This window comes from Ahaetulla prasina, chromosome 10, assembly GCF_028640845.1.
Source record: "Ahaetulla prasina isolate Xishuangbanna chromosome 10, ASM2864084v1, whole genome shotgun sequence".
NCBI lineage: Eukaryota > Metazoa > Chordata > Lepidosauria > Squamata > Colubridae > Ahaetulla > Ahaetulla prasina.
The window spans coordinates 31,368,757-31,383,055 of record NC_080548.1 but is presented as its reverse complement, the minus strand read 5'-3'; the positions used below and the strand labels follow the sequence as shown (position 1 = coordinate 31,383,055).

Sequence of the window (14,299 nt, the reverse complement as noted above, 5' to 3'; positions counted from 1 at the left end):
TTCCTCATCTGCCTCCCTTTTATAAAACCAGATTGATCAGTATGAATTCTTTGTTGTAAAACTAACATTAATCTATTTGCTATTATTTTTACAAAATCTTATAATCATTATTTAAAAGTGAAATCGGCCTATAGTTACCAGGTTTAGAGCAGTCTTGCTCCTCTTTGTATCAGTGAAATAAAAGATGTTTTCCATGACGGGGTATTCCACTCCTAATTGTATCTGATTAAATAATTCTTTAAGTGGGCCTAATATTTCATCCTGTGTTTTTATAATAAGTTGCTGTAAGACCATCTGTACCAGGGTTTTCCCATTTTAATTGTTTAATTGCCTCCACTATTTCTCCAGTAGCTATCGGCGGTTCAGCTCCTCCCTCTGTTCTAATGTTAGAATATTCACCTTATAATCTTTCAAATAATCATAAATATCCCTATCCAATATTTTGTCTTTTGCATATAGTGCAGTATAAAATTCTGAGAATGCCTTTTAATTTTATCCTGTTGATATATCTCTTTACCTTTATATTCTATTTTTGTATGACACGTGCTTTCTGTTTCTTCCTTAAATTATATGCCAACCATCTCCCAGGTTTATTTGCATTACAAAAGTATTATGTTTAGCATATTGTATATTCGTTGCCACCTGGTCTGCCATTAACATATTAAATTGACTCTGTAATATTTTTATAGCCTCTTTAAGTTTATGATCTTGTGGGTTTTGAATTAATAACTGTTGGTTCCTTTGGATTTCTTCTTCCAAATATCTCGCTGCCTTTGTTTATTATTCCTTTGCCTGTTGTCCAAATAAATCAATATCCTCTAATAAACGCTTTGCTCGCTTCCCACACAGTTCCTATAGGTGTCCCTTTGTACATATTAAAATCAAAAAATTCTTTTAACTGTTTCTTACAATAAGTTACATTATCCTCATATCTAAACAGATTTTCATTCAACCTCCATGTTCTACCACCTTTTTTCCCTTGTAATAATTCCATCCATACTGGGCTATGGTCAGTTAAACACCTCGAAAATATCTTCGTTTTCTTCACCCTAGAAAGCAAGTCATTAGAAATTAATATTAAATCAATGCGTGAAAAAGATTGATGCCTATCAGAAAAAAAAGTAAAATCTCTCTCATCTGGATTCCGTAACCTCCATATATCTCTAAACTCAAAGTCTTCCATCATTTCAAAAAAAGATTTTGGTAATTTTGCATGTATAGGTATCTTCTTGGAGGAAGTTCTCTTATCCCTTCTTGTATCAATTACTCCATTCCAGTCTCCTAATAAAATAAACGAACTATAATCCCAGAGGGTCAACCTCTCATGTAACATTTTGTAAAACTTTTCTTGTTGCTGATTAGGTGCATAAATACCTATCAACAAAGTCTTCTGCATCTATCACCAGTTCAATAGCAATAAATCTTCCTTGAATATCTGCCTCAATTAGCTTAGCTGGTATATCCTTCCTGATATATACAACAATTCCATGCTTCTTTTCCAAAGCTGATGCAACAAAATGGTTACCCAATTTTGAATTAATTAAATATTTTTGGTCTGATAATTTTATATGTGTCTCTTGCAAACAAATCACATCATTTTAATTGTTTCAAGTAGTAAAATATTTTCCTTCTTTTCTGAGCTGAATTCAAGCCATTAACATTCCATGACAAGATTCTATTTGCCATTACTGGCCTCCTGAAGGTTTGAAGCAGACAACGGAAGCTCCTCCTCCGGTATCTTCCGTCTAGCTCCTCCACAGCTTCCATAATGGGATCCTGACTTTTACTTTGAGACTGTTGCTCTTCTTTACGCTTAAGGGCTCCTCTTGTCACCCTTTGCTCTTGTGGTTCCTCTAATACTGGCAGCAATAAAGGCTCTTGGGTCACCACGCCTTCTTGAGTCTCTTGAAGTTTTCTATCACTTCTATTTCGACTTTCAAAACTGTAGAAAGAAAATCCTTTGCCTTTAAAACCGTGTCAATTCTATATCTCCTTCCTTGATAGAATAGTGTCAGTCCAACTGGCACCTCCCATCTGAATTGAATCTGATGTTTTTTAAGTTCTTGTGTAAAAAAAGCAAATTGCTTCCTGTCTCTTAACATCTTTGAAGGAATCTCTTTCAACACCTTCAACTCCTGTTCTCCAAATTTTAAAGTTGTCTGATATGAAACTTGCAGAATTTGATTTCTCATAGTCCTTTTCACAAAATAAACCACAATGTCCGAGGAAGCTTTCTCTGTCTTGCAATCCAAGAATTAACTCTATATATTTTATCAATTTGGTAAGCTACCTCTTGGGGTCCGCTTCAATAAATTCAGCCAATGCTTCTGATATAATTTTTCTTAAGTCTTCTCCACGCTCTTCTCGCATACCACAATTCTAAGAGCTCCTTCCATAAGTTTATATTGTAATATCACAACCTGATCTTCATTTTGATCCACTTTTTCTGAACACCTTTCATTTCATCTTCTAAATACTTATTTGACTGAGAGATCTGTTGCATTTCCACTTCCAATCCTTCAATTTTTTACTCAGTCCTTGAACTGCCATAAGAATATCTTCTCTTATTTTTGCATTAAAATTCTCCATCATCTCTTTTGCCTATCTTCAGAAAGTTTTAATTGTTCTTTCAATATTTTCCTCAAGACTTGGTTCAGATCCCTTCTTCCAGAAGGCTTTAAAGGTTTAGCTGCCATTCTGTCTTCAAAAGAATCAGAATTCAAACTTAATAACTCTCCTTCCCTCCTTTCAGTATAAAAAACTCCGTTTGTAACAATCCACAAGTAACGCTGCTTCATCGTACTAAAAATTTTACTTTCACTTTTAGACGCCATTTTAAAAGTCAATTAATCAAAGACAAAGAAAGGTTTCAAATTTCAAAAGGAGTCGGTACTTGCCGTGCTGATTCTACATCAAAGTTCGAACGCTTGTGAAATTCCGTCTGCTTGGAATATCAATCAATTTAATAAGTTCTCTAGAGCAGAAGCAACATTCCTCTCCTTTTCCCTGATAAAAACAGGGGCGTGCTGAAGTTGGAAGGAGTGGAATTCGGTGGGGTCATAAATCCAGGAAAATTCGCTCTTAAGAGCAAACCCCCTGTCAGACCTGCCACTCTTCCACAATTCTGATAATCTCTTTCACCCAGAGATTATGCTAAGCTCAGTGAACAGTGATTTATTTTCTGTTTCACTGACTTTTACAATCTTCTAACACGGAGTGCTCTGTTTGAGCACCCAGCAGGAGGGTGACGTCACTGGAGCCTCCCCATAATCCATTGTGAGGTGGAGTATGGGCAACTGATAAGAGCTAGCAGGGTGTTTACTGGCCGGATGCCCTTCCTGGCGTCAACGCGGAGTTTTGTTCGGCAGATATGATCTCGTCGTGCCCAGAGAGAGAGAAACATCTGCCTCTACCTAGGATCGAACTCACAGCTTCCTGATTGTGAGGCATTAGCTCCACCTCTAGGCCACCGCACCACTCTCGACGCGGGCGGAGAATGAGGATGGGAAATCAGGATAGTCCTTGACTTACAACCATTCATTCAGTGACTACACAAAATTACGACAGTGCCGAAAAAAAGTGACTTACGACCGTTTTTCATACTTACGACCGTTGCGGCCTCCCCGCGCTCCCGCGATCAAAATTTGGAAGTTGGCAACTGGCTCATATTTATGACGGTCGCCAATGTCCCTTTTGCGACCTTCTGACAAGCAAAATCAGCGGAGAAAACCAGATTCATTTTACAACCCGGCGATTCATTTAACAACGGCAGCGATTCGCTCAAAGCACTGCGGCCCGAACTGTCTCGCTTAGGAACGGACACTGGGGGCTCCGTTGCGGTCGTAAGTGAAGGGCTACCGGGCATTTCGTAAATTTTCACCTTTTCATTTTGGGAAATTTAATACAATTTTTTTTAAAAAATTAATTAAAAAAAAAAAGAATCTAAAATGTGCCCTGATATACCTTCTGTCCCCCAGATCACCCCCCCCCACCGCCTCTGCCCCTCTCATTCCATCTGGCTGATCTTCAAACCAAGCTGGCTGGTCGCCCACCCTGGCTTCAATCCCTGCAGATCAGGTTCCTTGGCAAACTATTTCGGCCCTGGGAATGTGCGCCATCAGCTGCGGCTTGTGCAGAAAGACACCCTGGCACAAGCCCGGCTGAGTTTAGGGTCTGTTAAACCCACCCACCCCACCCCACTCCCAAGAGATGGGGAAGGGTCTCCAACAGTCTCCACCAAACTCCTGGCTGGGGGAATTCTGGAAACTGAAATCCGGACCCCTTAAAAGTCTCCGAGGTTGGGGAAGCAGAGTTCTCCACCCAAACTGACCCATTCTGGACTCCCCAAATCTGTCACCTGACTTCAAACCAACCCACGAGAGTCAAAATTAAAAACTGGAATCAAACTGTTTATCAGACTGCTTTTGAATGATTATGATGTATTATTTTTGATTGTTTTCGGGGGAAGTTAGGAATTGATGATTGTAGGGGTATAATTAAGTTGGGATGAAAATTTTGTAGCATATGTTTGTTTTACTTTTAACTATACCTTGTGCTCGTTCCGGGAAGTCGGAGGGGGGGGAGGGGGTTGTGAAGGGAGGGGGGAGGGGATGTGGGGGGAAAGGGGGAAAAAAATTTCTGTAAAACTTTTTGAATAAAAAACAAAAACAAAAACTGGAATCCTTTGGAAAAAGCCCATTTAGAGGATGGCTGGGATTTTGGGGAAAAAAAATTCAGCCAGAAAAATAAATAAATGGAGAGATAAAAAAATGGAGAAACAGAAAGATCAAACTTCCTCTGTTTGAAGCCCCTCTTCCCCGCCCCCATGTCTCACCCGCCTTCGCTCACCATTCCCATGGGTCTAGGGAGGGGAAATGGGTATTTTTGGTCTCTGCACCTGTTCGAAGCATTCCTACAACTCTGGGTAAGCACATAGCTCAGGGCCCGGGGAACATGCTGACATACAAACACACTCAGATACACACATGCCTTCCAGACCGCTCAAGAGTGACTTTTGGGCAAAACAGAGCCGAGGGCACGCTCGCACCAAAGATGAACAGGAGAGACCTGTACCCCCACCCCCAAATAGCACGGAATTTAAAAAAAAAAATTGTGCAAAAGAAGGACCACATCACAAGGCTACTTAGCTGCGCAACATGGCGCGTCTCCCCCCCCCTTTTTTTAAAAAAAATACAGCCTGTCATTTGTAACACTAATAGAGTTGGAAGGGACCCTGGAGGTCATCTAGACCAACCCCATGCTCACGCAAGAGACCTGTCCTAGGGATTCGAACCACCTAGTCAGGCATTTGTCAGCCGTTGTGCAATTCATCACGGAGTTTAAATATTTCCAAAGTCTCCAAGTCTCTTTTACTTATTTTTTTTTGGGGGGGTGGAGGGGTGGGGGGAGACAGAACACGTTTCTGTGTGATTAATCGATGAGGAAGATTGGATATGAGCAATCAGGAACCACTTACATTGCACAAATTTTTTAAAAAAATTACTAGGAATTAGTAGTTTTGGGAATAAACATAAACTGAAATGTAAAGGGAACCCTAGGGGTCATCCAGTCCAACCCCTTGCTCAGTGCAGAATTACCGGAGCTGGATTTTTCAAACTTGGCTAGGCTAAGATGTGTGAACTTCAACTCCCAGAATTCCCCAGCTAACATGGGAATGGAAGTTCACATATCTTAAAGTTGCCAAGTATGAAAAACATAGTGCTAGAGCCTCACTCTCTCTGTCTCTCTCTCACACACACACACACAAAAACAAACACAAACACGCACACACAGCTCTGTTTTAAGCAAAGAAGAACTCACTTCATCATACAGACTGCTCTATGGGCTAACAAGGTTGACTCAGCCTTCCATCCTTTATAAGGTAGGTAAAATGAGGACCCAGATTGTTGGGGGGGCGCAATAAGTTGACTTTGTAAATATACAAATAGAATGAGACTATTGCCTTACACACTGTAAGCCGCCCTGAGTCTTTGGAGAAGGGCGGGATATAAATGTAAATAAATATATATATATATATATTGTACGATAAAGATAAGGAACTTAATTCCCTGCAATAAAACCAGATATAATAATTTCTTTGGGGGTCCTTGGTGCTCCTTGAGCTAGGCTGCTTTCTTGCAGACGTCTCATGATCCACCTAGGTAACATCATCAGTGCTATTATGCTTTGCAGAGTTTACAGAGAGCAAACCCCGCATCCCTCTAGCAATGATGATGTTACCTAATTTGGTGATGAAATGTCTTCAATAAAACAACTAAACTCCGAGAGCGCTAAGGACCCCACAGCCCTCCTCCTCCTCCTCCTCCTCCTTCCCCTCTCAGCAAACTCCCACTCCCTTCTAGCACTGATGATGTTACCTAGTTGGGTCACAAAAATGCCTGCAAGAAAACCACCAAGCTCAGAGACCACCAAGGACCCCTCATTTCAACGCCAAGCTACAAATACTCTCTTTCTATTTCTTTTTTCATACACAGGATGTTTTTATGCCGCCCAGAAGCGCTGTTCAAAACTGTCAGCCAAGGGTCTTTTTCTGAAAAACGGCCATGTGAGAATCCTTCAACTTTTCTTCCCAGTTGAGGAATCTGGGAAGTTGCAATACCAAACTCAATCTCAGCCTGGGGAATGCGATCAAAATTGGAACAAGGTCAGCGGCTTCCAATTTTGGTCCCTGGGTTAAAAGATCCCCCTCGATGGGAGTTCATCCCCTCTGCCTGAACCCTCTAGCTCCGCAATGGCGAATCTATGGCCCGTGTGCCACGTAGCAGGTGGCACACGTAGCCATATTGGTGGGCATGTGAGCTCAGCTCTGGCACGCACAGCTGATTTTTGGACTTTCTGGGCCCACTGGAAGTAGGGAAACAGGCTGTTTCCTGCTTTTTTTTTGGTTTTTGTTTACATTTATACCCCGCCCTTCTCCGAAGACTCAGGGCGGCTTACAGTGTATAAGGCAATAGTCTCATTCTATTTGTATATTTTTACAAAGTCAACTTATTGCCCCCCCAACAATCTGGGTCCTCATTTTACCTACCTTATAAAGGATGGAAGGCTGAGTCAACCTTGGGCCGGGCTCGAACCTGCAGTAATTGCAGGCTACTGTGTTCTTAATAACAGGCTGTTACCAGTGTGAGCTAAACCGGCCCGGAGGTTTAGCTCAGCTTCCGGAGGGCCTCGGGGTGGGGAGTGGGGAAGGCCTGTTTTTTGCTCTCCCCAGCCTCCAGAGCCTTTCTAGGAGCCTAGGGAGGGCGAAAATGCCTTCCCCACACTCTACATCCCTGGAGGCCCTCCGGAGGCAGGAAATGGCCCTTGCCGACTTCCGGAAGTTGACAAATGGGCCATTTCCTGCCTTCGAAGGGCCTCCAGGGGGGGGGGGGAGGCCATTATTGCCCTCCCCAAGCTGCTAGAAAGGCTCTGGAGGTTGGGGAGAGAGAAAACCATGCCATCATGTGCCAGGAATGGGGGGAGTAGTGGGGGGGGTAGTGCATGCGCAGGGGTGGGGAGAATAAAATTATGGGTGTAGTCACGCATGCGCGTGACACCCCCCTCCCCCCCACGCTCCTGGCACGTGACGGCAAAAAGATTAGCTATGACTGCTCTAGCTAAATCTGCATCACTGCACAAAGCTCCCAGAGTTTTATTAATTTGCCTGGAACAAGTCACAACAACCTAAGATATAATGTAAGCCACAGATGATGGTTTATAGGCCTCAGTAGCCTATATCACAGGTCAAATCCAAACCAAACCAGTGCTCTGAGGGAAGATTTAAGGAGGACACGTCGTGCCTCAGTTTCTCTTCCCGGAAACAACTTTCACAACCTCCCGGAGAAGGGTGCAAAGACACTGGAGTTCTGCAGGCAGCAATGATGAGAAGATGCTGGGACTGAAACCATGAAGCGGAGAAGCAGAACTGACACCCAATACACCCTCATTCCTCCTCCTCCTCCTCTCCAGTCCTCAATTATATGTTGGCCACATAGGCCTGAGAACCTGAGATAAACTTTAGTTGTGTTCACCGAACGCATCACAACTAGACTAGAAGGAAGTTAGCTACTTTGCAATCCCAGTCTGTTGTGGGCAAAGCAATCCTTGGTTAAGCAAGTGATGGGAAGCAAACCATCCCATGCTTGCTTAGGCTCAGGAAGTTTTGTGAATGCAGCAACTGCATTCTCCTTATCCTAAGCTGAGGAGTTCAGTGCATTGTGCGAAGCCAACCAAATGCTGTCTTTATAACCCGTCCAAAGCCTTCGCCAGAATCCTCTGACACTGCGTTTCCCAACCAAGGCAACTTGAAGAAGTGTGGGCTTTAGGTTCCAGAATTCCCCAGTCAGCAAGTGTGGACTTCAACTCCCAGAATTCCCCAGACAGCACGCATAGACTGCAACTCCCCAAATTCTCTAGCTAGCGCTCATGGACTTCAACTCCCAGAATTCCCTAGCCAGCTTGCTTTGACTTCAACTCCCAGAATTCCCTGGTCAGCATATGTGGACTTCAACTCCACAGAGTTGCATGGACTTCAACTCCCAGAATTCCCCAGACAGCACGCATAGACTGCAACTCCCCAAATTCTCTAGCTAGCGCTCCTGGACTTCAACTCCCAGAATTCCCTAGCCAGCATGCTCTGCTCTCAACTCCCAGAATTCCCCATGCCAGCTTGCTTTGACTTCAACTCCCAGAATTCCCCACGCCAGCTTGCTTTGACTTCGACTCCCAGAATTCCCCATGCCAGCTTGCTTTGACTTCAACTCCCAGAATTCCCCATGCCAGCTTGCTTTGACTTCAACTCCCAGAATTCCCCATGCCAGCTTGCTTTGACTTCAACTCCCAGAATTCCCCATGCCAGCTTGCTTTGACTTCAACTCCCAGAATTCCCCACGCCAGCTTGCTTTGACTTCGACTCCCAGAATTCCCTGGTCAGCATATGTGGACTTCAACTCCCAGAATTCCCCAGGCAGCGTGTTGTCTAGGGAATTCTGGCACTTGAAGTCCACAAGCTTAAAGTTGTCAAGACCTGAGAAAGATTGCCTTAGAGCAGGGGTCTCCAACCTTGGCAACTTTAAGACTTGTGGACTTCCACTCCAGCTTTGCTGGCTGAGGAACTCTGGGAGTTGAAGTCCACAAGTCTTAAAGCTGCCAAGGTTGGAGACCCCTGCCCTAGAGGGAGTCAGCGTGGTGTAGTGGTTAAAGCAATGGAGTGGAGAGACTCATTCTCACAAAAGCCTGCTGGGCGACTTGGAGCCAGGCACTTTCTCTCAGCCCTAAGAGACCTGCAATGGCCAGCCATTCTTGAAAACATGACTGAGAAAACTTCAGAGGCTTCTCCAGGCAGATTCCAGTAGTTAAGGCTGACTTGGATTGTAACAGCAACTGCGGTCCTAAACCTGAGAAGGCCGTTTGTAAGGAACAGCCCTCAGCTGTCAACCTGAGATAAATAAAGGTTAGTAACCGGAGAAGCCACCATTTCCCTGTGACTCTCTATGGAAGTAAAGGATAGGTTTTGAAGACGCAAGGCAGAGAACTTGAAAAGCATGGATGGTGTTGGAAGAGATTCCAGAGGATTCCGTGGGCAGCCAAGGAAAGAAACCAGCGGATCCCTCAACAAATCAATCCACAGTTCTTACCCGAGGGATAAATTGTACAAGGCTGAGATTGTACTTCGGACACATTGTGCAAAAACCCAGCTCTCTGGAGAAGACTTTAAGGCTGAGGGAGGGAGGGAGAAGGGAAAAGAAAGGGGAAAGGGAGGGGAAAGAAAGAGAAAAGAGAGAGACAGAAGGAAGGGAGGGAGGGACGGAGGGACGGAGGAAGGGAGGAAGAGAAGAGAAAAGAGAGCAGAAGGAAGGAAAAAGGAAGGTGGGAAAGAAGGAAGGAAGGGAAAAGAAAGGGAAAGAGGAAAGGGAGGGGAAGGAGAAGAGATAGACAGAAGGAAGGGAGGAAGGGAGGAAGAGAAGAGCCGAGATAAGAGAAGAGAGCAGAAGGAAGGCACAATGAAAGGAAGGAAGGGAGAGAGGGAGGGAGGGAGGGAGAAAGGAGGAAGGAAGGAAGGAAAAAGGAAGGAGGGAAAGAAGGAAGGAAGGGAAAAGAAAGGGAAAGGGGAAAGGGAGGGAAGGGAGGAGAGAGGGAAGGAAGGAGGGAGGGAGGGACAGAGGGAGGAAGGGAGGGGAAGGAAAAAAGGAGGAGGAGGAGGAGAAAAAGAAAGATGACCACGGCAGGTTGGAGGGACTTAATAACTGTATTTTGTTTTTGTTTTTCCTTGAAAACATTTCACTTATCATCCAAGAAGCTTCTTCAGTTCTGGGGAAGGTTTTTGAATGAGAAGCGAAACATTTTCAAGCAAAAAAAAAACAAAAACCAAGAAAATCCAGTGGCCTTTTGGAAAAGCCCCTTTGGGACAACCATGTGCTGGATGATTTGAGCATCTCCACAGATAAATGTGGCAGCCACGGAGAAGGGCGCAAAGACACTGGAGTTCTGCAGGCAGCAACGATGAGAAGATGCTGGGACTGAAACCACGAAGCGGAGAAGCAGAACTTACACCCAATACACCCTCATTGCTTTTCCTCCTCCTCCTCCTCCTCCTCCTCCTTCCCCGGCTCTGCAGATGAAATTTGGGCCTCTTTTCTTCCCTGCTGGGGCCGAGCAACACTAAAATTAGAGCCTGTTCCTATTCCAAGGCGGACGGATCCTGACCGGCCAAGCTGGCTGAGAACAGGTGGCGTCTCGGGATTTAGTGGAGGGTGCTGGGTTCGACTAGGCTTCCCTCCTCCTCCTCCTCCTCCCCCCTCCCTCCCCTGAGAGAGGCAAATCTTGTTGGACCTTGGATGGCCAAGCAGGACCCTCAGGCCTGTCCCATTCCCCCCACCCACCCACCCACCCAATGTGCATCTTATCCAAATTTGCTTTCCCCCCCATTAACTTGGACAGCTGTTTGCTCCCCTCTTCCTCTGGGCTGCAAGCTGAGCGATGCCTCTTAAACGGGGCAGGGACTCTCTGCTTCTGGGCCCTCGGAGGGGCCCTTTGTCTTTCATCGGCCCTGCCCGCCCCAAAGTTATTCCCAATAATCCGCCCAGATGATTCCCACAAAAGTGGAATAACGGCTGGCTGCAATTGGCGAGAAAGCTTCTTGGCCCGCGATAAACTGAGCCACAAAAGTGCCTTTCTGGTTGGTTGTTGGCATTGAACGGGAAAGGGGGGAGAGAGCGGGGACGTGGCAAGGTTGTGTGAATGCAGGCAGAGGGGGATAGATGGGGGAGATTGTTTGCCCCCCACACACACACACACTCTTGCCTGGCCATCAACAACCCAAGTAGGCAGGCCCACCGCAGATATCAAGGGGGCTGTGTGACTCCCTCCCTCCCTTCCTCCTTCCTGGGCTCTTCCTCTCCCCTGGGTTGGCCAAATTTTGGGCCCAGAAGACCAACTCTTTCCAGCCATGTCCAGCTAGGACCCTCCCCATCCCAAAGAAGATGGGGTGGGATCACTCCAATGAAAAGCCCCCAACCCAAATCCATCTCCCCCCCAGCAGGGAAACCCCAAGTTCTCCTTCAGCCAAAGGGCATCGAAGCACCTGATGCCCCAGACCCTACTAAGACCCAGCAGGTGCCCCCTGTCTCTGGGGGAAGTCTTACTCCCAACTTTCATCCGACCTTCTTGAGGTCCGCCTGCTCTCCACCCCACCCCCCTCCCTTCCTCCTCTGCCACCTCCCTTTCCTCTGATCGTCTCCACTGGGGTCCCGCATTAAGAGCCTGTTTTCCACCTTGGCACAGCCCGGAGGGGCGATTTTTGCCAGGTTAGGCAGGTTGGGCGAAGGGGGCACTCTGGGCAGGGCGAGACGGCCTTGGCCTTGGCTTAGCTCACCCCCACCCACCCACCCGTTGCACCCCCCCCCACCAATTCCTGGATGCCCCTTCACGTCAACCTTCACTTCCTCCTTGGTGCTCCCCAGCCCAACTCCCCACAATTCCTGGGAGCCCCTTCCAACCGACCCCTTCCTCCTTCACACCGGCCTTCCTCCTCTTCCTCTCCCTCCTCCTTGGTGCCTTCCAGCCGACCCTTCCTCGTTCCACCAGTCTTCCTCTTCCTCCTCCTCCTCAGTGCCCCCCAGCCCACTCCCCCCAATTCCTGGAACACCCCCCTTCCAGCTGACCCCTTCCTCCTCCTTCTCTTCCACTTTGCCCACTCTCCCCAATTCCTGGACTCCCCTTCCAGCCAACCCTTCCTCCACCTCCTCCTCCTCTTCCTCCTCCTCCTCCTCGGTGCCCCCAGCCCACTCCCCCAATTCCTGGACACCCCTTCCAGCTGACCCTTCTCCGATTCCTGGATCCCCCTTCCAGCCGACCCTTCCTCCTCCTCCTCCTCCTCCTCCTCCTCGATGCCCCCAGCCCACTCCTCCCAATTCCTGGAACCCCCTCCTTCCAGCTGACCCCTTCCTCTTCTTCCTTCTCTGCCTCAGTGCCCCCAATTCCTGGACAATCTCCCCCTTCCAGCCTACTCCTTCCTCCTCTTCCTCTTCCTCCTCCTCCTCCTCCTCTATGCCCCCAGCCCACTCCTCCCAATGCCCCCAGCCCACTCCTCCCAATTCTTGGACACACCCCTTCCAGCTGACCCCTTCCTCCTCCTCTTCCTCCTTCCCCTCCTCGGTGCCCCCCATCCCACTTCCCCCAATTCCTGGAAACCCCCCCTTCCAGCCGACCCCTTCCTCCTCCTCCTCCTCCTCCTCCTCGATGCCCCCCAGCCCACTCCTCCCAATTCTTGGACAACCCCCCTTCCAGCTGACCCCTTCCTCCTCCTCCTCCTCCTCCTCCTCCTCGGTGCCCCCATCCCACTCCCCCAATTCCTGGACACCCCTTCCAGCCTACTCCTTCCTCCTCTTCCTCTTCCTCCTCCTCCTCGATGCCCCCAGCCCACTCCTCCCAATTCCTGGACAACCCCCTTTCAGCTGACCCCTTCCTCCTCTTCCTCCTTCTCCTCCTCAGTGGCCCCATCCCACTTCCCCCAATCCCTGCCCCCCCCCCCCCTCCCAGCCGACCCCTTCCTCCTCCTCCTCCTCGGTCCCCCCCCCAGCCCAGCTCACCGTCCGCAGAAACTGCACATCGTCCTCTCCCTCGCCGCCTCCTTCGGCCATGGCTGGGCTGGCTGGGCTGGGCGGCGGGATCGGCGGCCCTGGGCTGGCGGCGGCGGCGGGAGGGGGAAGCCGGCCGGGGTGGTGCGGACGAAGCAGCCGGGAGCTCCTGCGGAGACACTAAGCGGCCGTCCCGGCTCCGGCAGCAGCCCCAGCCGGCCAGCCGTCCCCGCCCCCCGGTCCGCCCCTATAAGGAGGGGGGGAGAAAGGGGAGACCGGCTGTCCGCCTCCCAGTGGAGCCTCCCGGGTCAGGAGCAGTCTAGCGTGGCTCAGCATCCCGCCTCTCCCGTCCTCTTTCATTTATTCTGGGGTCTCTGGGTGCCCCCCCCCCCCCTCCTTTTGCAGCCCCTGACTCAACTGACATTAATTGTTAGTCCCAGGCTCTAAACCAGGGGTCTCCAACCTTGGCCACTTTAAGCCTGGAGGACTTCAACTCCCAGAAAAGCTGGCTGGGGGAATTCTGGGAGTTGAAGTCCTCCAGGCTTAAAGTGGCCAAGGTTGGAGACCCCTGCTCTAAACCATGGTTATACCACTAACCCGCCCAATTATAGGGCTGCCCTATAATCCCCAATTTTTACAGGTCGTCCTCGACTTGTGACCGAAGTGAACACTGAAGAAAAAAAGGGGGGACTTGGGAACGTTGTTTACACACTTATGGCCGTTACAGATTGACATTTTATTTGACCTCTGTCATTGCTAACAAAGGATATATAACGAAGTATTGAGATGAACTTTTGATATTGACCAAATACTTATTTTCCACCATAATTTGCAAATAAATTCGCTACAAATCAGACAATGTGATTTTCTGGATGTGTTTTCTCATGTTGTCTCTCCTAGTTGAGATATACCTCTGATGACAATTACAGGCCCCTTTCATCTTTTTCAGTGGGAGAACTTGCACAACTGGTGGCTGACTAAATACTTTTTTACCCCACTGTATATGAGTAAATATAAGGAGGTATAAGCATATATATATATAGGAAGAAGAAAAGAAAAACAATAGGACAGGAACGGTAGGCACGTTTGTGCGCTTATGCACGCCCCTTATGGTCCTCTTAGGAATGGGGCGAGGTCAATAATAGAAAGTTTTTGGATAAAACTTTTAGGATTATGGGAAGAGACCACAGAGTCAAGTAAAGTATTCCAAGCACTGATGATTC

General features: G+C 47.7%; 1 protein-coding gene across 1 annotated transcript in view; it reads right to left on the bottom strand.

Moving 5' to 3' along the window:
- Positions 1–13,261, bottom strand: part of RYR1 (ryanodine receptor 1) — a 170,535-nt gene extending 157,274 nt beyond the window's left edge. Inside the window, exon 1 of the mRNA XM_058196238.1 lies at positions 13,089–13,261. Coding sequence (XP_058052221.1) covers positions 13,089–13,139 — 51 coding nt within the window. The 5' untranslated portion in view covers positions 13,140–13,261. The remainder of the gene's footprint in view (positions 1–13,088) is intronic.
- Between the last annotated feature and the right edge of the window lie 1,038 nt (positions 13,262–14,299).